This window comes from Lipophrys pholis, assembly GCF_963383615.2.
Source record: "Lipophrys pholis genome assembly, chromosome: 8".
In the NCBI taxonomy this organism is placed as follows: Eukaryota; Metazoa; Chordata; class Actinopteri; order Blenniiformes; family Blenniidae; genus Lipophrys; species Lipophrys pholis.
This window is the reverse complement of record NC_137630.1, coordinates 28,440,685-28,462,112: the sequence shown is the minus strand read 5'-3', so window position 1 is coordinate 28,462,112 and position 21,428 is coordinate 28,440,685. Positions and strand designations below refer to the sequence as shown.

Genomic DNA, 21,428 nt, shown 5'->3' with positions numbered 1-21,428 from the left:
ATAAAACAATGCGTTGCCTGAGTAGCATTCATACCGAGCGCCGTCTCCGCAGGCGACCTGCAAGTTTCCACGTGGTCAGCGGCGGAAATCAGCGGCACCAACAGAAGGCAGGGACGTTCGTTTTTTAAAAAGAAAAACAATGTTTGTTTGAGGATCAAATGGGAAAAAATAAATAAATAAAAGGTTCAAGTCCTAATTCACAGTAACAGTTTTGTGGTAGAAACATTCATTCAGAAGCATCATGACGTGTTTTAGCCCTAAAAACTCAAAAGTTAAAATTCTAATCAACAGGATTGACGCCGGAAACAGAAAAGAGAACGTTGAAATCTTTTAAGTTTCACTGCTCAGTAAGTGAAACAAAGGAATATTATGAAATGGAGCTCACAGAGAATTACCTTAGTGTGTGTGATGTGGTGAAAGAGGCAGTTTGAAGATACACGGATGAAGAAATTAACTTGCAGCTCTGGAGTGGCTTCCCCCACACTTTCAGAAAATCATTCCTAAATAAAGATTTTGCTTACATTTTTGTTTTTGTTTTTCATTTTCATGCTACGCTGTTTTTCAAAAAAAGAAAAGAAAAAAAAAAGGTTTCATCTCCAGGCTAAAAACAGCCTAACAGGTGGGGGGTGGGGTGGGGGGGTGGGGGGGGGAGTTGTTTCCTAATAAAGTGTTAATTTGCTGTCAAAAATTTATTTTTCTGCACCATCAGGCCAGAATGAGAGGATTTAATCATTATCTAATCTGGCATCAGACGTCACATTTTCTTGTCCTTCTAACGTGGGTTAAAAGAAATATATATATATATTTTCACGAAAGTGAGGGGGGGAAAAAAAAATCACGCTATGACACGTCCGCTAAACAACAAGCATGTGAAAGGCAGCGAGTGTTTTTAAATGTCCGTCGCTTCATCATGCAATCCATGCAAAACGCTCTAACAAGCCATGTGAGTGAACATATAATGAATCTGCTTAATGTTGTAGGGTTTTGGGGGAGTGTGAAAGATCAGTAAAAACTCATCCAGGTAAAGAAGAATCCGGTCCGTTCATTCAGGGGGGGGAAAAAAAGAGAAAAGAGCAAGGGAATGTTCGCCGCCATGAGCCCCAGGCTAGTGGTTGTGATCAGCGTCAGGTCAGAGTGGTGACCTCTGGCTGAGCGTAGTTTCCAGTGGCAGCGAGGATGTCTTTACAGCTTTCTGAGGAGCAACACAAACGCATGAAAATAACATTTAGTACATCGTCCTGGACAAGCTGAAAAGTCCAATTTCATTCAGTGATCATATGTCCTTTGTTGATTAATCAACATATTTCCAGGTTTTTAATGGAAACCTGTTCATGGGAATCATCCAGAGGAGATCTGCAGATCTGCCCGCTGTCCTCGAGCAGCATTTTACTATTTACCTTTTATTATTATGCACATTCAAAGTCAAAGAGAGTTTTATGGCCAATTCTGCTGTAAATACAAGACACAAAGTAGAATCGAAATTTCGTCTCGTTTTACTTCCTACGATGTCGGCATATATAATCCAGAATTTTTTTTTTTTTTAAAAGAGAGAGAATACAGATAAACTATCACCCAAAATAAGAAAATATATCACCCACATAAAAATAAAAATAAGAATATGGGCAAGAAAAATAGTGCAACAAGTAATGATAATGGAAATTTGCAATGTATAACACAATATATTCTTAAATGTGCAGTATTTAATACAATATACCCTGAAATGCGAAATATTTAATACAATGTATACCCAGAAATGTGCACTATCCAATACAATAACATGATGCATATTATACAAACTGGAAGGAGGCTGTTGAATATCACATTGCAGGCATGAGGTGTGTTTAACTTGGCCACTGTTTGTGTTTATAAAGTGTGACAGCGAGTGTTAATCACAGCGTCTCTGTGATGACCTTACTCACTTCAACAGCATTTCCTTCTCTCCGCTGGTATATATCATCCATACGTTACAACCTATGAGCCTGGAGTTACCAAAACAACTAAAGAGGAGATCCACTGAATCCAAAAGACGTGATTTGGATTCTGCCTTAACAGCTTTTGACATTGTTGTTAAACACTGAAAGTCCACTGGAGCCCTTCATGCAGATGAAGCACCAAAATGTGTTGTGTATGTGTGATATTCCCCGGTAATGGACGGAGATGTCATTATGCACAGACCAGATGCACGGCTCGGTATTGAATTACTCCCCCGTCCTCTTTCCCTCACAGATTTGTTTCCGAGGTGTTCTGGCTTTGCTCAGCTCAATGTTGGGGTTTTTTTTCCTGAGTGTGTGCGATCGGAGTAAATCTAGAATGGTGATTTCATGTAATGACCAGAACATTTAGCATGACAGACAGTTTGTTGAGGCTGTAAACACTCCTCTCAAACTATTCCATGCACAAGTTCGTCTTCTCCTTCATCTGACCGATATAACCGAGGATGTTTGGATTCCATCTGCATGTGACATTATCGCCATTAAACCTGCATCATTCAGGGATTGAGAAGGCTTTAAAAAAAAAAAAAAAAAAAAAGCGTGAAATACAATTTCCTTGTAATGGGCTGGCAGGAAAAACACACTGAGCTACAGTAAGTGCTCCATTTATGTGTTTTTCTTTTCCCCCTTCAACGGTGATGTGCTAATGAGCTCTGCATGTTGGTGAAGAGCAGTTTTGCAGAAAAACACCTCCGTTGTTGTTGGGCTGTTTGAGTCAGGATGTTGACTGGGTGGGAGTTGTTCTTCCGGATGTCAGGAATGAATCCACTGCTGCCAAAGAAAGAGCCTCTTCTAACAGCGTTTTGGGTTTTTTTTTCGGTTTTTTTTAGGGCACTATGGGCTCAAATGTGAGAAAGCATCCGAGCAGCAGCTGTTGAGGTGGAGAGAGGAGGCAGGTTGACAGCGACTCGTCTGTGCGCCCACGTTAGTCACTTCAAACATCAGTCAAAGAGCCGAGATTAAAGTGTCTTTCTGCATGAAAAAACTCTCATCAAAAGATGAATTAATTCATTTTGCACATGTACCTGAATCTACAGGTTCTTTTTTTTTATGTAGACACAAAATATTTTTGACACCGCACAATTGATTCCTTTTTTTCACAGACAGATGCTGCAATTAGTGTAACAAAGCTTCTCTATTGATCCGAGTGGTAAACAATGCCTAAAAACCGTCGAGGAGGTACTAAAAAAAAAAAAGAAGCTCATATGGTGGCAGTGTGTTTATAGTGTTTTTGTATTTTCTTTGTCGTGCTGCAGAGAGTACGTGATAAAAATGTCTATATTGTCACAAAACCACACAATTATGAAAATTATAAAATAAAGCCAATTTTAATGAAACTTTCTGGTGCAAAATACAATGAAATGTCCAACAAACTGGTCTATTGTGGGTGTTTTTACAAACTCACTCTGGCAACATGGTTTTGAGGCAAAAAATATCCGTTTTCTTTGAAATGATTACGTTTTGCTTGGTGGTTTGACGAGCTGGATTGGAGAATGTTTTGAGGTATGCATAAGGGTATAAACATCTAAAGCGTTTGTGCTCGTAAGAGTCAATCTGAAAGCCAAACTACAAAAACAAATGCAGATGAAATAGATTAAACATTTTTGTTAAAAACCTCTGATGTTAAAAACCGAACGTTCATGTTTGTGATGGCCGACCACATTGGCTTGGACCCGGGGGTTTATGTAACTCACCAGAATGGACGTTGGGGTCTCCAGAGGTCAGCAGGAAGCAGGTTCCCTCCTTCTTATTCTTGTCTCGGCCCCGTGAGCAGCGCAGCGACCACTTTTCATTGGGGGACAGCGGCTGGGTCAAACTGCAGCCTTCCTCCTCTGAAAGGGCCACATTAGCATCTCCGTTCTGTTTGGAGTCTGACAGAAAGAACGGAAAAAAAAAAAAAAAACAGCGTTGTAAATGCCAAAGCTTTTACCAAGACTTCCCTGAGGGCCCAGAGAAAGACAGAGGTATATTGCATAAAATCTGTATCGTTCTGTGATGAAATTCAATTTGGCTGAGATGTTATGAGGAATAATTTGATCCTGGTGTGCAACTGTCTTTATGACTAAGCTCAGATCATCTGCAAGGACTGAAGAGCCTCAGAAACTACCAGACAAAAAAAAACATAGTGTCTCTCTGCATTACCACCAGGCTCCAGATCACTTAAATATTTATCATAAAGGCTCTAAAGGATGGGGGATCCCATTAAAACATGATAAACAGTATGCTGAATGTATATTAAAAACCTTATGAATAATACAACCATCAGTGATAAAAGCTTAAAGGGTCAATCCCCTCAGTGTGCAAACACCATTTCCTCCCCTCCCTTTTATTATACTGTCAAACTGCAGATGTCAATATATAGTTCATTTTGTGGGAGTTTTCCTTTCCACAACAAAGGCTTTTACATAAAACACTTTCCTATAATAACACTTGACAGACGATATCTCCTCCCGAAGCTCACAGATGAAATCTGCTCTTTTCAGGGAGAAATCAACTGCTACTTGAGCTTTTCATTGCTGTACGTTATCGTGAAAGCATGATTGTCCCCTACATGCAGAGCATCACGTCAATGAGTCCCACTAACAAAGGTATCGCTTCACTGCTGAACTGTCTGTGTGACGAACGTGTGTCTCCGCCATGGTTTTACACGGCGAGCCGTCCAGCCGTCATTTGGACGAGTCAGTTTTCGGAAAAGGCTGCCAAAAAAATAGAGGACGGGTTGTTTAAAGCCGTCTAAAATATGTGTATAATGGTCATCACTATTTGTCACGGTCTAATTTGCCAAAAATATAGCAGATTATAGGCTTGAGTACGCCCAGTAACCAGCAGGAATTTCCTTTCCAAAATGCTGAGGAATTCTATCTGCAGAATCCACACAGGTGGGACTAAATCCATGGACCTGTGATCAATTTGCCAACTACAATGTGCCACCTATAGGGGGCATAAACGAGCACATGTAGTGAAGTTTGGAGTGAGGCAAGTCAGGTACAGGTACAGGTACAGGTGGAAACCATCGCCTATGAAAAGAAGCTATCGCCTTAAATGAAAAAAAGATAACTATTTAACAAAGCAAAAAATGATAAATGATGCATCAGCAAAAATGTCAGGGAGAAAAAGAAATATTTTACTATTAAGACGCAAAACCTACATTTCATGTTTCGTCGTCCAGAATGCATTGGCGTGCACCATTTAAGTTGTATTAAAAAAAAATCGGGAAATAGACCTTAAGTGAATTTTGACCCCGCACCCACTGGTCGCCGACCAAATACATTTTGGACACCCACATGTTTGGATGGACACCAAAAGCATCAATTTCTGCCTGAAACCATGGTCTGACCTGAACGGTTCCTGCTGACGCTCTCCTCTGCCGCCAGCGGACACGTGTCGCTCTGAGTGCTGTCCCTGTGCGAGTTGGTTTCCGACTTGCCGAACGACGCCGAGTCGGTCGGAGCGTCCGGGTTGGGGTTGTGCTTCTTTTTCTTCCTGGGCAGCTTCTGCTTGGCCATGGCCAGCGAGTAGTACATCCCAAAGTTATTGACGATGACGGGAACTGGCATGGCGATGGTCAGCACGCCGGCCAGCGCACACAGAGCCCCCACCATCATCCCCAACCAGGTCTTTGGGTACATGTCTCCATAGCCCAGCGTGGTCATTGTGACCACCGCCCACCAGAAGCTGATCGGGATGTTTTTGAAGTGTGTGTGGTTGGAGCCCGTCGGGTCGTTGGGCTGGGCGCCGATGCGTTCGGCATAGTAAATCATGGTGGCGAAGATGAGAACGCCCAGTGCCAAGAAGATGATGAGCAGGAGGAACTCATTGACGCTGGCCCTCAGGGTGTGACCGAGGACTCGCAGGCCCACGAAGTGCCGCGTCAGCTTGAAGATCCGGAGGATCCGGACGAACCTCACCACGCGCAGGAAGCCCAGCACGTTGTTGGCGGCTTTTGAGGACAGACCTCTCAGGCCCATCTCGAGGTAAAACGGCAGAATGGCCACAAAGTCGATGATGTTGAGAGCATTTTTGATGAAGACCACTTTGTCCGGGCAGGAGATGATTCGCATCAGGAACTCGAACGTGAACCAGACGACGCAGACGCCCTCCACCAAGGTGAGGATGGGTTTGGTCACCATCTCCCGTTTCTCCTCTTCATGTGTGACGTTGCCTATGACCACCACTTCGGTGCGGTTCTGCAGTTCATTGAAGGCTTCGTGGGTCTCCAGGCAGAAGGTGGTGATGGACACCAGGATGAAAAACAGGGACGCAAACGCCACTCCCTGAACGAGACACACAGAATCACTGTTAATACATGCAATGCTTTGTAGGTAAAGACAGAAAACATCGGATTTTCAAAGTGGAGTTAAAGCTCATTCAACTTATTGGTGATCAACATTGTACATTTTAAGATTTTTATTCAAACTTTACAGTAACAACAATAAAAAGACTTGGACATCCAAATATGACTGTTTACCAACAAACACTTCTTTTTGTTTATTTTTTTTGAGACTAATTAAATACGATAAAATCCAGAGAAAATATTTGCTTCTCAAAACCTAATCAAATAGTTGTCATGAACACTTTAGCTCACAAAATGAAACCATTTTCATGCTGTCAGCGGAGCCACAAATTATCAAACTCAATCTTCTTTTTCCTGCTATTTCTGTGCCTCCTCATGACATCCAATTACCTCCCAGGAAATAATTAGGAGAGGTGGTCCTCCTCCACAACTCTAGTCTGAAGATTGCCAAAGAGGAGTTTCTTGATTTTAATTTATAAAAAAAACAAAAAAAACAACAACAACAAAAAAAGAAGCAGTTTCTCTGCAGGAGAGTGATGACAATGTTCTCCCAGAAAACAGACCAATCTGAAACCAATTACTCCAATGGAGACGGAACAAGCTGAGCTCCAAATGTGATTTCACTGACGTGGACTCTGTGAGCCACAGGCAGCAGGGGGCGCTCACGAGGAGCTCAAACCTGCATGGGGCCACTCAATGGAGAGTGTTAAAAAGAAAAAGAGTTATATTAAACATTTTAATCACTTTCATAATCACAAAGACAAAAATTGACCAGAAGAAGGCAAAGATCTGACTTGGAAAAAGACGACAAGACATTTTGTTGTGCTTCTTTAAACATGATATAGATATTCATCCATCTATACCTGCTTTGTTAGTCGTGAGCTGAGGTAACAACTCCAGTCACACCTAAACACAAATTAGAGCCACCAATCAAAGTATCAAGCACGACGAAGGCATGAACAAGTTGTGAAAATCCATCCAGGCTCAGAGGAAACATGCAGACTCCACACAGAAAGGTTCTACCCCACATAATGCAAAAAAATAAAACACATAAATACATAAAAAACTGAGCGAGATGACCAACTTTTACACTTCCTGAGAGGTAAACTGAACAATGTGACTGACAGACATTGGCTTAATCCTTCCTAATGGCTCATCCTGTGTGTTTGTTTACGCTGCGTGCTCACTTATACTCAATCTGTCTTCATTGTTTACTGAAGCCCGGACAAATTGTAATGTCACTCCTACCTTTTTTAATCTTGCAGCTGGATAAATATGTACCTGCAACTTGCATGCATTGAGCCGCTTTCCCTTCAGGGACTCTCATTCAGCTTTATTGTGTTTTTAATCTGCGATGAGAATTTAAAAAACAAAGAATGAAGGACCCCAAGGGAACAATAATTCAATATGTGACCGTGGACATGTAAAAGAAAAAAAGAAAAAAGCTTGTCGGCTGTCTGCGGCTTGCATTAAAGCCCACAAAAAAAAACCCTGAACCAATTGTTTCTATATATGCATTATATGTCTTTATATCACTGTGCCACATTAACACAACTAAAGCGCAGCTGTCAGCCATGACAACCTGCTCCTGCTTGCTCGGTCCCTCTGAGGTTTGAGGCTCTCGCAGCTCGAGTCCACGGAGCAAACGTTCCGCATGACAGGAGGGAAGATGGCAACAAGATGGTGAAGCATGAACTCTGCCCCGAGAGGAGCTGCAACTTCACAGCGCCAGAGACTCACAACACTTAAATCGCTGAAAAAAACCTGAGTGGCAACTACTTTAACTCATTTTATAAATGCTTTTTGAAATTGCTTCAATTAGAGGAGGCATCCAGCGTACGACCGAAAATAAATTTCAGCTCTTTCTTTGGTGATCTCCATCAGGAAAATGATCCGCAAAAAGCAGCAGATAAACAAGTGGCTCGGAATAATTAAGGCACTCTCAGTAGAACGGCACAGCTCGGTCTCTCTCGCAGCATTTCAATTTCCAATGTCAATTAATCAGATGCAACTCCAGCATTTTGTCAACCCTCTCTGGGTTTCCAATTCCCACTGTAGGCTCTTCGCTTGTTGCACAACACTCTGAAAGAATAACTTAAATGCTCCGTCGTTGAAAAGCTGCTACAGGAGGACGAGTGAATATCATTTGTGAATACAACCCGAGCCAGTAATGCTAATGAAAAACTGTAGTTGTGGTATTAATAAACTGAAAAATAACCCACTTGTGAGACACCAGATTTGGCTGAAAGGAGACAAATGCCCACAGACATAGAAAAGGAACAAAAAATTTAAAATCTCTGAGCAGTCTGTGCAGACGAGCTATCTCTGTGACACAAAAGCTTTGCTAATCACGTCCTTTCATCTGCCAGCAGGAAGCTATAGAGCGGATGTAACATGTGGGGTGTTTGTGTGGTAACCCCCCCCCAGTTACACCTCTAAGCCTGCAACCAGCTGGAAGCTCAAATCCTCATCTTCAAGATGGGAGGCAGATGAAACACAACTCGAACCAGAGCTACCTCAACCGTGGCCTTGTCTTTCTGCAATAACATCATCCTATGACGCATATTCTGTATTTTCTCACATCATACGTCTTTGTGGGCGTCTTGACTCTTTCCTGCAGGATATTCAACGGAATGTGACGAGTTGTGTTCTTGACGACATTTTTAACCTTTGCTTTAAACACACATCATTGTTCATGCATCACAAATTCCCTCTCACTCCTAAAAATATTCACTTGTTGGCTTCTATTGATAAACAGAGTGATCACTATGTAATGGCTGATTGGTATATGTATCCTGCTGTGCCTCCTCCGGTGGCAGCGTGATAGAAGCACTTATTTCATAGTAATCTGTTCCAGAAGGTGTTAAAATGGTGTGATGTTGCATTATCAGCACTTCATGGCAGCAGGCTTTGTGCTGTTGAAAAAAAAATATATATAAATATATATATACAGTATATTCACATAAACTACTTGCTTTAGTTGAGCCTCTCCTGCCCTCTGTCCCGATAGAGAAATTCTAATACTCTATAATACCCTATAGGACCCCGTTTACTTGACGTTTAAAGCGAAAACGTTTCATTTTTGCATTTTGGTTTCAGAAAAGTGATGCGTTTACACAGTAATGTTTTGAAAAAGGATGCCCGTTTCTACGGAAACAATAAAAACAATGTAGTTAGCATGCCAGGCCACTAGTGGGAGCAGAAGAACTATTCACTACGTCCGTGGTGCGCATGTGCAGTGGCAGCGTTTCCACCGTCTATAACGAGACGGGCGCCGAGCGTTTCACCAGTTGACGGAGCCCAAGTGTTTCTGAAAAGTTCCACCCTGGCAGCCGTTTCCAAAACTCTGCATTTTCAATGCGTTGGCGTGTAAACGGACACACAAAACGCAATATATGTTTTGCTTCCTACCCAGGTATTCTGCCTCCTCCTCCTCCTCCTCCTCCCCAACTTTCATTAAAATCCAATGAAATTCCTCCTCTCACATTTATTCTCTCCTTCATATTTATTCATCCATCCTCAACATTCAATACCAACTAATTTCACCTCTGATCACACATTGTTATGGAGCCATTTGGAACGCGTTGTGTGCAGAACTGACACGGATTGCCTCCCAGTCTGCGTGAACGCTGTGACCCACACATGTCAAACTCAGAAACAGAAATCTGAGAGGATCGCAGACTTGACAGAAGACCTGAAAGCAGACATAGAACTCCTTACACATCCGCTCCACATGAGCAGAGTAAAAATACTCGACAATGAATAATATTTGATGTCTGATGGTTCCATAAAAGTTCAATTACCTCGTCATAAATTCTTAAAAATCACATCTCCCTCGCCTCCGTCACTGAGTCTGCCATGAATATGGAAACGTTAGAAACAAGATCATCTGGACGAGACCTCAAACATTAAAACCGTCCAAATACTGAGTTCTCTTTCAGCACTTGTGACTTTCTGGATGTGCTGCTACGCTCCGGTTTTTTGTTTCCACGTACTCGAGCACTGATGAATTCACAAACAATAAACAAATAAATAATGTATAGCAGCTCTAAGAGGAGATTAATCTATAACCTCCACAGCGACTTTAAACACTTTTGTCATTAAATTATCCATGGCTCTGAAGACTCAATCACAATTCCATTTCAGACACACGACACTGCTGATTATGGTGGGAATCAAATCGTCGGTCCGGCGGTCAGTGATCTTTTTTGTTTCCACGCTGTCTGAGCATGAGACGATGAAATGAAGCTCTGAAACGCAACAAAACAAGATTTCACTGATGATCATTTCTCTCTCAAAAAGTGCTGTATGTCTTTCAAGTATTTCAAGATACATGAAATATTAGCTTTGTACACATAATTCATCTGACATATAAAATGTTTTAGTTTAGACTTTTTTCCAATACTCGTATCACATAAATAACAAACCAATAACATCTGATATAATCCTCAGGATTATTAATTCATTAAAAGGCCAATCGACGCAAACAAAACCAGAACTCTGCAGCACCTCTGAGAGGAAGGTGCAAGAGGTCAAGAAAATTTTGTTCTCCTCATAAAAGACTCGACCCGAACATGACACGTTCTGACCCGACACCTGTCTGAATGCCGTGGAGTTGCACCGACATTCATCCCCCCCGCCTGTTTATCATCTGTGAGCTTTTACGACTGCGAGTTCCCGTCTTGGACAATAAATACTGTGGCATTAAAATGTGTCTGCACATGTTATTTAATGCCGATCACAATGGAAGCCAACAATACCATGTTTACAGGTAAGTAGTGGAAACTGTAAACACAGTCGCAGGGTTGGGACAATTGCCATAATGTCTCTTCGCAGCCAAAGTGTGTTTCCCAGTTGGTGTGCCGCTGTTACACAAGCTGGAAAGACCAGGCCCAAGCAAACAGTAACAGAGTCGATTACTTTTCTCCTCCTGCTTCTCACCTCGTGATCAGCCTGAACCGCTGCTACGCTTCAATCTAATCTGAAAATCAGATAAGTCCACTACTGGAGACGATCACAGGAAGCTCTGATTGCAAGAGTGAACCGTTACCCTCACTGAGTCTGTATCCGGCCACAAAAACAAGTTTACGCATAGAAAGCCGAAACGCTCTCTGTCGTTACAAAACAAATCTTATTAGATTATCTTTGACAAGAAACATCTGAGGAGGATGCATCTTTTCTGCTATAATAAACATGGAGTTTAACAGAAAGACAAAGGACTGGTCTCTCTTCTGGTCCTGTTAGAACTCAGTGCCGCATTGATCATAACATATTATTACATAGACTGGAACAGTCCATCGGGGTTAAAGGTACGGCACTAAACTGGTTTCAATCATAGTATTTATCAGACAGGTTCCAATTTCTTCATGCTAATGAGTCTTCAGCCCAGCCTAAACATGGAGTTCCACAGGGTATTGTCTTAGGGTTGATACATTTGACATTATACCTGCTTCCTGTAGGGAATATCATCAGGTGACACTGATCAACTTGTCAAGTCTTAAAGACATAAAATCCTGGATCGAAATCTGCTTCTGAATTTAGATAGAACAGACGTTATTATGTTTGGGCCAAAAACATCTGAGCGATAAATTATCTGAACATCTAGTCACACTGGATGGTATTGCTTTGACCTCCAGTAGCACTTTGAGGAACCTGGGAGTTATTTTTGACCAGGACTTATCCTTCAACTCCCACATGAAGCAAGTCTACAGGACTGCGTCTAAATTCAGGAACATGTTGATTCAGAGTGACATTGAGAAACTAATTCATTCATTTGTTACTTCCAGATTAGACTATTGTAACTCTGTATTATCAGGGTGTCTGAATAGCTGCTTAACAAGTGTTCAATTGATTCAAAACACCACAGTGAGAGTCCTGACAGCAGGAGAAATCACATCACTCCAATATCAGCTTCTCTTCCTGTCGAGAATCTATAAAACAATTTAAAACCCTTCTTTGACTTATAAAGCTCTTAACAACCAGGCTCTGTTGTATCTTAAAGAACTGGTCATTCTATATCGCCCAAGAGGAACACTTGGTTCTCAGAGTGCTGCCCCCTGGAGGTTCCCAGGTGTTCTACAACTCGAATGGGAGGCAAGATTTCAGTTTTCAAGCTCCTCTCATGTGGAAGCAGCTCCCACTTTCAAGGTTAGGCTTAAAACTTTCTGTTAACAGAGCTTACACTTAGTGGAATGAAGAAAACCTGGATCGCTGATTCTGTGTTTTGGTTCTCTGAAAATCTGCTGACAAGTCACACGATTTCTGTTTGTTCTCCGCCCTCCTTATGTGATTCAAGTAGTGGCTAAAAGCCATCAACCGAAGCTCATCGGGTGTCATGGGTCAAAGGTCAAAGGTCACCAGAGGGAGCGACGACCTGATGCCAGCTAAGAGATCAGAGCAGGGGAGCTCGAAACACGACGCGCAACAGGCGGCAAGCTGTGCGTCAGTGTGCAGCAGCTGGAGAGTCCCGCCACAGTCGTCCCCCCCAGCTGTTCAGCATCACGCTCTGTTAGCACGGCGACGCGTTACGATGCGACAACTCCACAGACGAGCCGTTAGCGCCAGCGTCAGCAGCTGCAAAGCGATCAGAAGCAGCGGCTGCCCAGGTTTTTCTTAGAACTCACGTCACACTGATTCATGGACTCCGAGTCGGTACACCTGAGGACGAGCCATTAATCTGCCGTCTCCTGAGCTTTCATCATCATCTATATTTCATGGATTCACAGAACCGAAACTATCAGGCAGTAACGGTGGGAAATTTCATAGATTACGCTCAAAACAAGATGGTTTAGATGAAGATGGAACTTTATAACTGCCGTTTTATTCATCTGTCGACTGCCACCGTGCAAAGTGTGGGGGCACAACATTATAATATCATTTATACATTCAGGGAACTCAGCATCAGCTGTCTGTGCAAAGCAGGCGAGCGACAAAGAAGAGGCCAAATGTTTATTGTATTGGTCTAAATATAAGAGTGTTTTTTTCATTTCTGGAAAAAGCTCGGAAATACTGACATCCTCTTCGGACCCACTTATATGAAAACGTTTAAAAATTATAACGGAAAACTTTTTGTGTTTTTGGGGCCTGTTTACGTGACCACATTGCTCAGAGCCATTGAAAATGCAACTTTTCCAAAACGCTCCGACTTCGTTGTCGTGTAGACGGGCGAAAATGCTGCTACTGCGCATGCGCACCACGGCCATAGTAACTAGTCCTTCTGCACATGCTCAGTAGATGGACAATAACAATAATTTTTCCTCCGTCGTGTCATGACTCCCAGTCCATATTCTCCTGGGACTTGGTAGTTTTATTTTGGCAGTCACTGTAATAACAATCAAACTTGGTCGTCTGTCCACTAGAATGTCCGTGTACCGCCATTGTTAATGTTTATAGCTTACTGTTCTCTGCTGCATGCGTGCACGGTTTCATTTCAAAACGTTGCTGTGTTTTGGCTGTTCGATCCCAAAATCTAGCGTCAAACTTTTCTGAAACCAGATAGACTAGATAAGACAAAACAAAACATCACTTACAGACTTACAGACAGATGTCCAAAACAGATTTGATAGGTTTTCTACACTGAGGAGTGAGTTATTTCAGTTGACTGGATTGTTATACAATTACTTATCAAGCTTTTTATACAAGAAAAGTGAAAATTGCACTGACAAACACCAGCAAACCACATCACTGATAATTGCTCTCTGAGTCACATGGAAGAAAAATGCTATTTTCAGGCACATGCATTCATTGATTCTTTTCATTTTATTTCTGCAAAACAAAGCCTGTAACTGTGCACAGACTTTTTGACACTGAACCATTTTCAGCTGAAGGGCTTCGAGTCCGGCAGAATAAACACCCGACATAATCACACCAGATTACGTCCTCCTCTCACCGAGACCTCACGTCTCCTTTGATGGGTGAAAAATCACACCAATTACACCAGTGAGAGTCAGTGGGGTTCACCAAAATGACATCACGTTTCACAACCAGCAATGAGAAATCAAACGTATTGTTATTCAGTAAACTGAACTTAATGTCAGCTGTGTGAGCAGTTGCAACTCATTCGGAACTAAACCTACTTCACCTTGTAACAAGAGGAAGCTTTTACTGATCATACTTTATTAATCCCCTTGAGAAAATTAATTTTCTAGTTTGCGGTGAGCAGGACAAAATTATCATATTATCCAATGTTACACACCTCAGCACCTTCTTATAACTCAATATGTCAGCAGAAAGCTCTTTTTTTAATTCACTTATTTTATAAAATGAATGTTTGACATGGTCAATCCCGGAACATCAAACATGTAATTCAACCACATGGTTTATCAAAAATCACACCAACATTTGCAGTCCAGTACACATGAGACTGGATATAAACTGAAAGAAACCATATCTTATGGTGTTTCCCTTTTCTAAAGTTTCAAAAACTTCAGAAATCCTCCATCATTCAATCTGCTAATCTCCCAACAAAGACAGATTGATCCTTCCATGTGAGAGAAAATGTGTTGCTCTTTTCTGTGGGAAAGAAGGTTTTAATTACGCACCACTGCAGCCTGTTGCCACCGCGGTGATTAATTACAAGCAAGAGGAAAAGAGAACTAATGAAATACTGCATTATAGAAGAAAGCACAAAAGTGTTCTGGTCCGAGTCGAATTGTCACAGTTCGCTGTTGGATCGGTTAAATATTGGAGTACCGCCGAGTATTCCTCTTTTCCTTCATACGCGTTACTTTTTTCAAAAGCACGTCGATCACACCAAAGAACCGTTAATTGCAATTCGGGTTAATAGTTTTTGCAAAGCTTTTTCACTTAAATGTTGCTGTCTGGACGCTAAATGTTTCTGAAACATAAACGTAAAAATGAAGCTTTGTCACTTAAAAGTTGTTGAGTAAACGTGGCCCGAGATTCTGGGGTACAGAGTTACCGTCTACAGGGCAACTCCTAAAAGGGTGTCAACATATTTCAATAAAAAATGCCATCGAATCAAAGCTGACGTGGGCACATTTTGGTCATTGTGACAGATTTAAATCATTTCTCCTCTACGCTCGGCCCCGATCCCATCAAATGTTTGTTTGAACGTGAGAACATCAGGTCTCCCACACGGCTGATCCCGAGGAAGGATGTGGCCTGAGGAGACGGACAGACAGCCTCCCACTGGCTTTCAGGAATTACATTACCTGCAGATGAGCTCAGAGGCTCTCTGAAAAATAAAAAGGCCATAAAGGTAATGTGACTCCTTCAAAAAGCATCTGAGCATCCGTTCGGAAAGCATCCGCTCAGAAAGCAAACAGGGTAAACATACGTGCATGAACCGAGCGGACCTGAAATGGATAAAAGGACAGCGCGATTGTCTCAGACGTTCATGCGACGCCGGACAGATTCGCAGCCTCGCTCAGAACCTCACAGATCTCCACTGACTCATCTACAAGTGTTGGCTGGTGAGAGACAGACGTGGTTAACCAGCAGGGTCATCTTCATACGACACCGACGCAGTGACAGCTGTGACTCACAGAAATGTCGGCTGTTCTTCGGCGACAGCCTGAAAATGCCACCTGGCCGAGAAGCTAAAATAAACACCGTTTGTAGCGTGACTGGCGTGCGGCGGGAACATTATACTTCTGCAACCCTGCAAGTGTCTGAATAGACCATTCAACTCCCCAAACAAACATAAATTAGAGTGAGCATGAGCTCCTCTCTTTCTGGACTAAATGTATTTTCCTTTTCCTGATGAAAGCTCCTGGCTCGCTGCCCGACAACTCCTGCTGTTGACACTGGATATGTGCTTTCACGTTCACTTCAATAAGCACTCTTCTGCTTTTGTTGTTCGGACCATCAGGCATGCCGCGCTCTCAAAGCGCTTACGGCTGGTTCGTATCCCCCGGTGAGAGCAAGGCGAACAAGTCCAATCTTGATTCATTATTTATTTTCTTTCTGAATAGGACGTGAAACTTATCACTTATCAAGAAATAAACACACTATATTGCCAAAAGTATTTGCTCGGGTCTCCAAATCATTGAGTTCAGGCATTCCAGTCACTTCCATGGCCACAGATGTATAAAATCAAGCAGAGTCAATAGCGATGGACCTCCAAACTTCACGTGATTTTCAGATTAGAACAGAGAGCTTCATGGACTGCTTCTGCACTCAAGAACAGTGGAGACGAGTCAAATCGTCTGCGTTTGGTGGTTGCCAGGAGAACAATACTTGTCTGACTGATTGTACAAAGTGTAAAGTCCGACGGAGGTGGAATTGTGGTCTGGGGTCGTTCTGGGGAAGTTGGGCTCGGTCCCTTTAGTTCCTGTTAAAGGAACAATTTCACGCTCCTGACTTTGTGGAAACAGTTTGGAGATTGTCACTTCCTGTTCAAAACATCACAAAGCAAGGTCTACAGATACCGGGAAGATCCAGTTTGACCGGCCGGCACAGAGTCCCGACCTCAACTCGACAGAACACCATTAAGATGAATTAGAGCGGAGACTGCCAGGCCTTCTCGTCCCACATCAAATGGTCCAAACGTCCAATAAACACACTCCTAAACATTGTGGAAAGCTTCCCTAGAAGAGTTTAAGCTGTTTTAGCTGCAAAAGGTCTCTATATGTACATAGATGCACATTGAAAAATAACATGCATACACTGAATAAATAGTGATATTGTCAATAATTAAACTTGTTGCTTTGTGTGAATTTAGAATTTAAAATTTCTACACCTTTTCACTGTAGAGTGTACAGATTGATTTACACTACACGGACGTGCTCTCCTGCAGCCTTTCAAACACTCATCTTTTGAGTGCAACCTTGAATAGGATGTGTGGGAACACTTCACCAGCTCCGTGTTGCAGTCATGAAACAGCGTTTTCTCCATTTTCAGCATTTCGCTGCAATTTTCATAACATGTATTTAAGTGAGGACTGGGGGAAAAAAGTGACTGCTCACTCTGATTGAAAGCGCCCGGAGAGAAGTGCAGGCTTTGAAATGCATTTAAAGAACAAGACAGAATTACCTCAGGAGGAAACTAAACAAATGTGTTATGTTTTTATCGCGATAAACAAAAATGTGTTCAGTAGGAGGCTGAGTTCTGGAGAAAATTCAAGTGTTGATGTCAGAAAGCTAATATCTGGATTCATCTTAAAAAGCTGCATAAAGACAGGAATTTTGGTGGAAATTTTCGTCAGATTATAAAGTCTAAATAAACACCACTTTTATCTTTATTCATACTAAATATGAAACGTTAAGATCTGTGCAGGAGGTTTCAAGCTGGATGATCCACAGCTAAACCGTAACAAAGACTGTGAGCGAGCTTCGTTCACACACTCAGAATAAAGCTTAAACTGGTCATATTATCCAGCTTTTCAACACTTTCACATGGTCTCGTTGGTCCAGAAACCTTGTTTAGTTTATTGCTTTTCCTTGATTTTCCTCCATTTGAATATTGGATCATAGGAGCTGCATTCAGAATCTGCTGTGTCTGTGTGAGCTGGACTGGCTCCGCCCACACATACCCATCTTGGGAAGAGGAGGAAGTACTTCCTCTCGTGGTGCCATGTGCCAGAGCAGAGCTGCCTAAATGTGGGAGGGTCAAGGGGAGGGCCTACCTTGATTGGGATTGGCTAAACCCCTGATGACACTATATAGGGTTTGATGTCTGATTGGCTGGTTGGAGCAACACACTTTTTAAAAAATGAAGCAAGCCAGGGAGAGAGAGGACAGACTGTCTTCACTTCTGGGGCGTCATTCCAGGTATGGGGACGATTATTACTGTTGGAAAAACAAAACATAACCCCTTTAAGACTTGCTGATCAGGCTTTTATAAAGAAAAACAAGAAAACAGGCAACATGATAGACTGCAGCAGCCTGGAGACTGAAAGACATCACGTTTACTTCAATTTAAGTAGAAGGAGATCCAGCAGTGCCATCAGATCAGAAACAAACATCTGCAGAGAAGAGCTGAGGCCCAAACAGAAAAAACTCCAACATGCAGTCTTTATGCACAGAAACAGGTGAGGTGCAGCAGCTGCTCAGGACTGACGCTCCACGTGTAAAAGATTTGGCTGGAGGAAGTTTTCACAGCTTGAGAGCAGAACAATACTGAGTATCTGCATCCTGAATCTGAGGGAGATAACAGTGTTGGTTAGGAATATTGGTATCTGTGATCTTGGAAATAAATAATAAATGATGCTCATCTCGTGATGTGCTCAGTGCAATCTTTACATCTGGGGAGTCAAACATGAGGCCCGTGGGCCACAGCCAGACCACACAAGGCTTCAATCTGGCCAAACCACCAAGGAAATGGTAAAAATTACAATAAAAGTTTTTTCTTCTTCTAAGAAATAATTTCCTACACGACACTGAACCCAGAGCTGAGATAATAAAGTTTGCTACCTCCCTGCTCAAAGCCATGCTGTCAGGGTGAGTTTGTACAAACGTGCATAATGCAACAGCTATAGGAGAAATTCTCTGGACACTTCACTGTAGTTTGCACTAGAAAGTTTCATTAAAATAGGCTTTAAGTTAAAATTTAAGTTGTAATTCTTTGATTTCTGTGGAAAATTTTGATATTTTCATCACTTATACTCTGCGCCAAAACAAACAAAAAAGTTAGGCTTAAAATTGCATCATGGCACTGTTTCACCGGTCCTGCCCAGTCGAGATGAAATTGGGCTGAATGTGGCCACGACTTGCACAGACTCAGCTGTATTACAGTGATTTCATGACAAAAACAACAACAGGCATGTTTTTTTAAGGTTTTTGAAAAAAATAAATAAAAAATGAAATGTACGTTGCAGTGATTGTGGCAGTAGGAAGAAAGTGAGCTAAAGGACGAGTACACAGTCCACATTATGAGGAGGCCGAAGGGGAGTCAGATGGAGACGGACCAAACACAGGACTTTCAGGCATGCTTCTATGTCAACAACAGCTTTGAGTCCCTTCATGAAATCAAATCTGTTCAAAATCTAACAAAGTACACGAACATACAAACAGCAGCGTGCAGACTGTTATTATACACCTGTTGCAGGTGCTTAGCAACAAGGAGAGGAGATCATCTGAGTGCTTTGGGAGTCATGTGGGAATGAACTTTCTTTGTGTGATTCAATGGAAGCAACCTTTATGATCCAAATTGTTCCAATAGAAGCCCAGATAGTTTTGCTTGATGTTGTGCAGCAAAGCGAAATGCTCCAGTTGGTGTTTCTGTCTCCCACTGAACCAGGCAGGAGGAATCTGAGCCACAAAGAGGTCTGACACTAATAACGCCTGATGACTGCCTGGCTGTGGTCGAGAATATCAATGTTTTCTGACTTATGTCACGAACATCCTGCTTTGAAATATTTCTAAACACAACGGGACTATCTAAATACTTTTGGCTGTTTGTTGAAATAAAAACTCAAATTAGGAGAATGGTTTGGTTACATTTTGCTTAATTTGGTTGTTTTTGTTTCATAAGAAAGTGTAGTAACCGTCACACCTCCATCATCTGGTTTATAATGCAAAATATATGTGAATATAAATTTGTCCAATTCATATTTTTACAATGAAACTGTTAATCGGATGTTTGATTATGATGTTGGGAGAAGTCAAGGATCAAGTGTGGGGGAAAAAAAACATCCCAATTGTGTTTTTGAACTAAAAACAAAATATTACAAGGTATGAGTACTACAGGTAGGAAAGGTGCACCTATGAATACAAAATTACATCATATGCTTTACTTACATTAAGGTTGATAAAGGAGACTACAAGAGATATGAATAAAGCTGACGTTCTAAAATATGTTTCAATTGTTTTATTGAGCCCTGTATTGATCATTCATCACAGTCAGAGGGTCATTGATGGGTTGGATTAAATTAGATTAAATGAAGTGGAAAATACAGGTAATATATCAAAGTCTCAGCATAATAACTCAAAACATTTATTCTCCAGACTGAACTGTTCCTGCGGCTGCAGTCTGACTGGCTGCTTCTCCATCAGCACACCTGTTGATCTTTATTTCTAAGATGGAAATGCTCTTGTTTTTGACTTCCCTGGAGGGAGAACTGGACTCACCCTGGCGGCTCTGGATGAGTACGGGTCGTCAAACAGCGCCCAAACCTTCGGCTGCCAAACTTGACAGCAGCCCCTGGACCGGTCCGGACAGTCCTCGATGCCGAACCGCCTCGGCACCTCTCTGTCGTCGTCGGTGTCGTCCGGGTCCGGCGGCTCGAATATCTCCAGGGCTTCCTCCGCGTCCCGGTGCTGCCGGTAGGTCATCCAGCAACACGGCTCCACGTCCGTCTCGTCGATGCCCCAATAGGCCAGCTCCTCCTCAAACAGCGGCCCGCACACGTCCGCAGGGCAGTGCAGCTTGCCGGTCCGGTAGTAGTTGAGCACGTAGGCGAAGATTCCCGGGTGTCTGTCGAAGAAGAACTCGGACGAAGGAGGCGGAGGCGCCGCCGCGTCCGCGTCCGAGCTGACCTGCGGGTCCGGGTCCGCCAGCCAGGCCAGGCGCGTCCCCGGCAGGGTCCGCAGGGTGCTCTTGTAGGTCTCGTGTCGAGTTCCGCCCACGTTGATGATGATCTTGTCCGAGTCTTCCCCCCTGGCCATGTCCTCCTTCAGACATGTTTTAGACGGAGGTTTGTTGCCCGACTTGCGCCCCCGGTACGACGAAACGCACACCGAGCTGATCATTGAGAAGCAGACCTGAAGGCTGTTCGCCTCCTCTTTTTTTTTTTTTTTTTAAATTACTGTGCAAAAACAAACAAAAAAATCAATCAATCAGAACATCAGAGCACGGTGCGCCCTCATGTCAGACTCTCTGTGCACTGACCTGTGCAGCTCATTTTCATAACGAGTGAGCGCAAATCTGAAAGCGCTCCGAGGAAAACCACCTGTAACAAACTCAGTCCGAACCAAGAACAGGTGCTCAGGCTCCTTCTGGATGCTTCCCTTGGACAAATGATGCCTTCAGATGCTGTTGCTAATCCCTGATCTCGAACACAAAGACATTCAACTGCTTCATGTCATATAAGCAGAACAAAGACGCGTCATTACGCACAGGTCACTTCACCCCCGCGATGTGGCAAATCTTATCCAAATCCTCCAGATGGGGGAAAAAATACACAACTACTCCTCACAACTTTTCTCCTATCACGATGAAGAGGACATCTGCAAATGGTCCGG

General features: G+C 42.6%; 1 protein-coding gene across 1 annotated transcript; it reads right to left on the bottom strand.

Annotated features, from left to right (window-relative positions):
* Positions 1-1,124: 1,124 nt before the first annotated feature.
* Positions 1,125-20,936, bottom strand: kcnc4 (potassium voltage-gated channel, Shaw-related subfamily, member 4; the record flags this gene model as incomplete). Its single annotated transcript, XM_080468759.1, has 4 exons — positions 1,125-1,192; positions 3,686-3,862; positions 5,329-6,265; positions 20,316-20,936. 4 exons carry the CDS (start codon positions 20,934-20,936, stop codon positions 1,125-1,127), a joined length of 1,803 nt encoding a protein of 600 aa, XP_080324885.1.
* Positions 20,937-21,428: the final 492 nt, after the last annotated feature.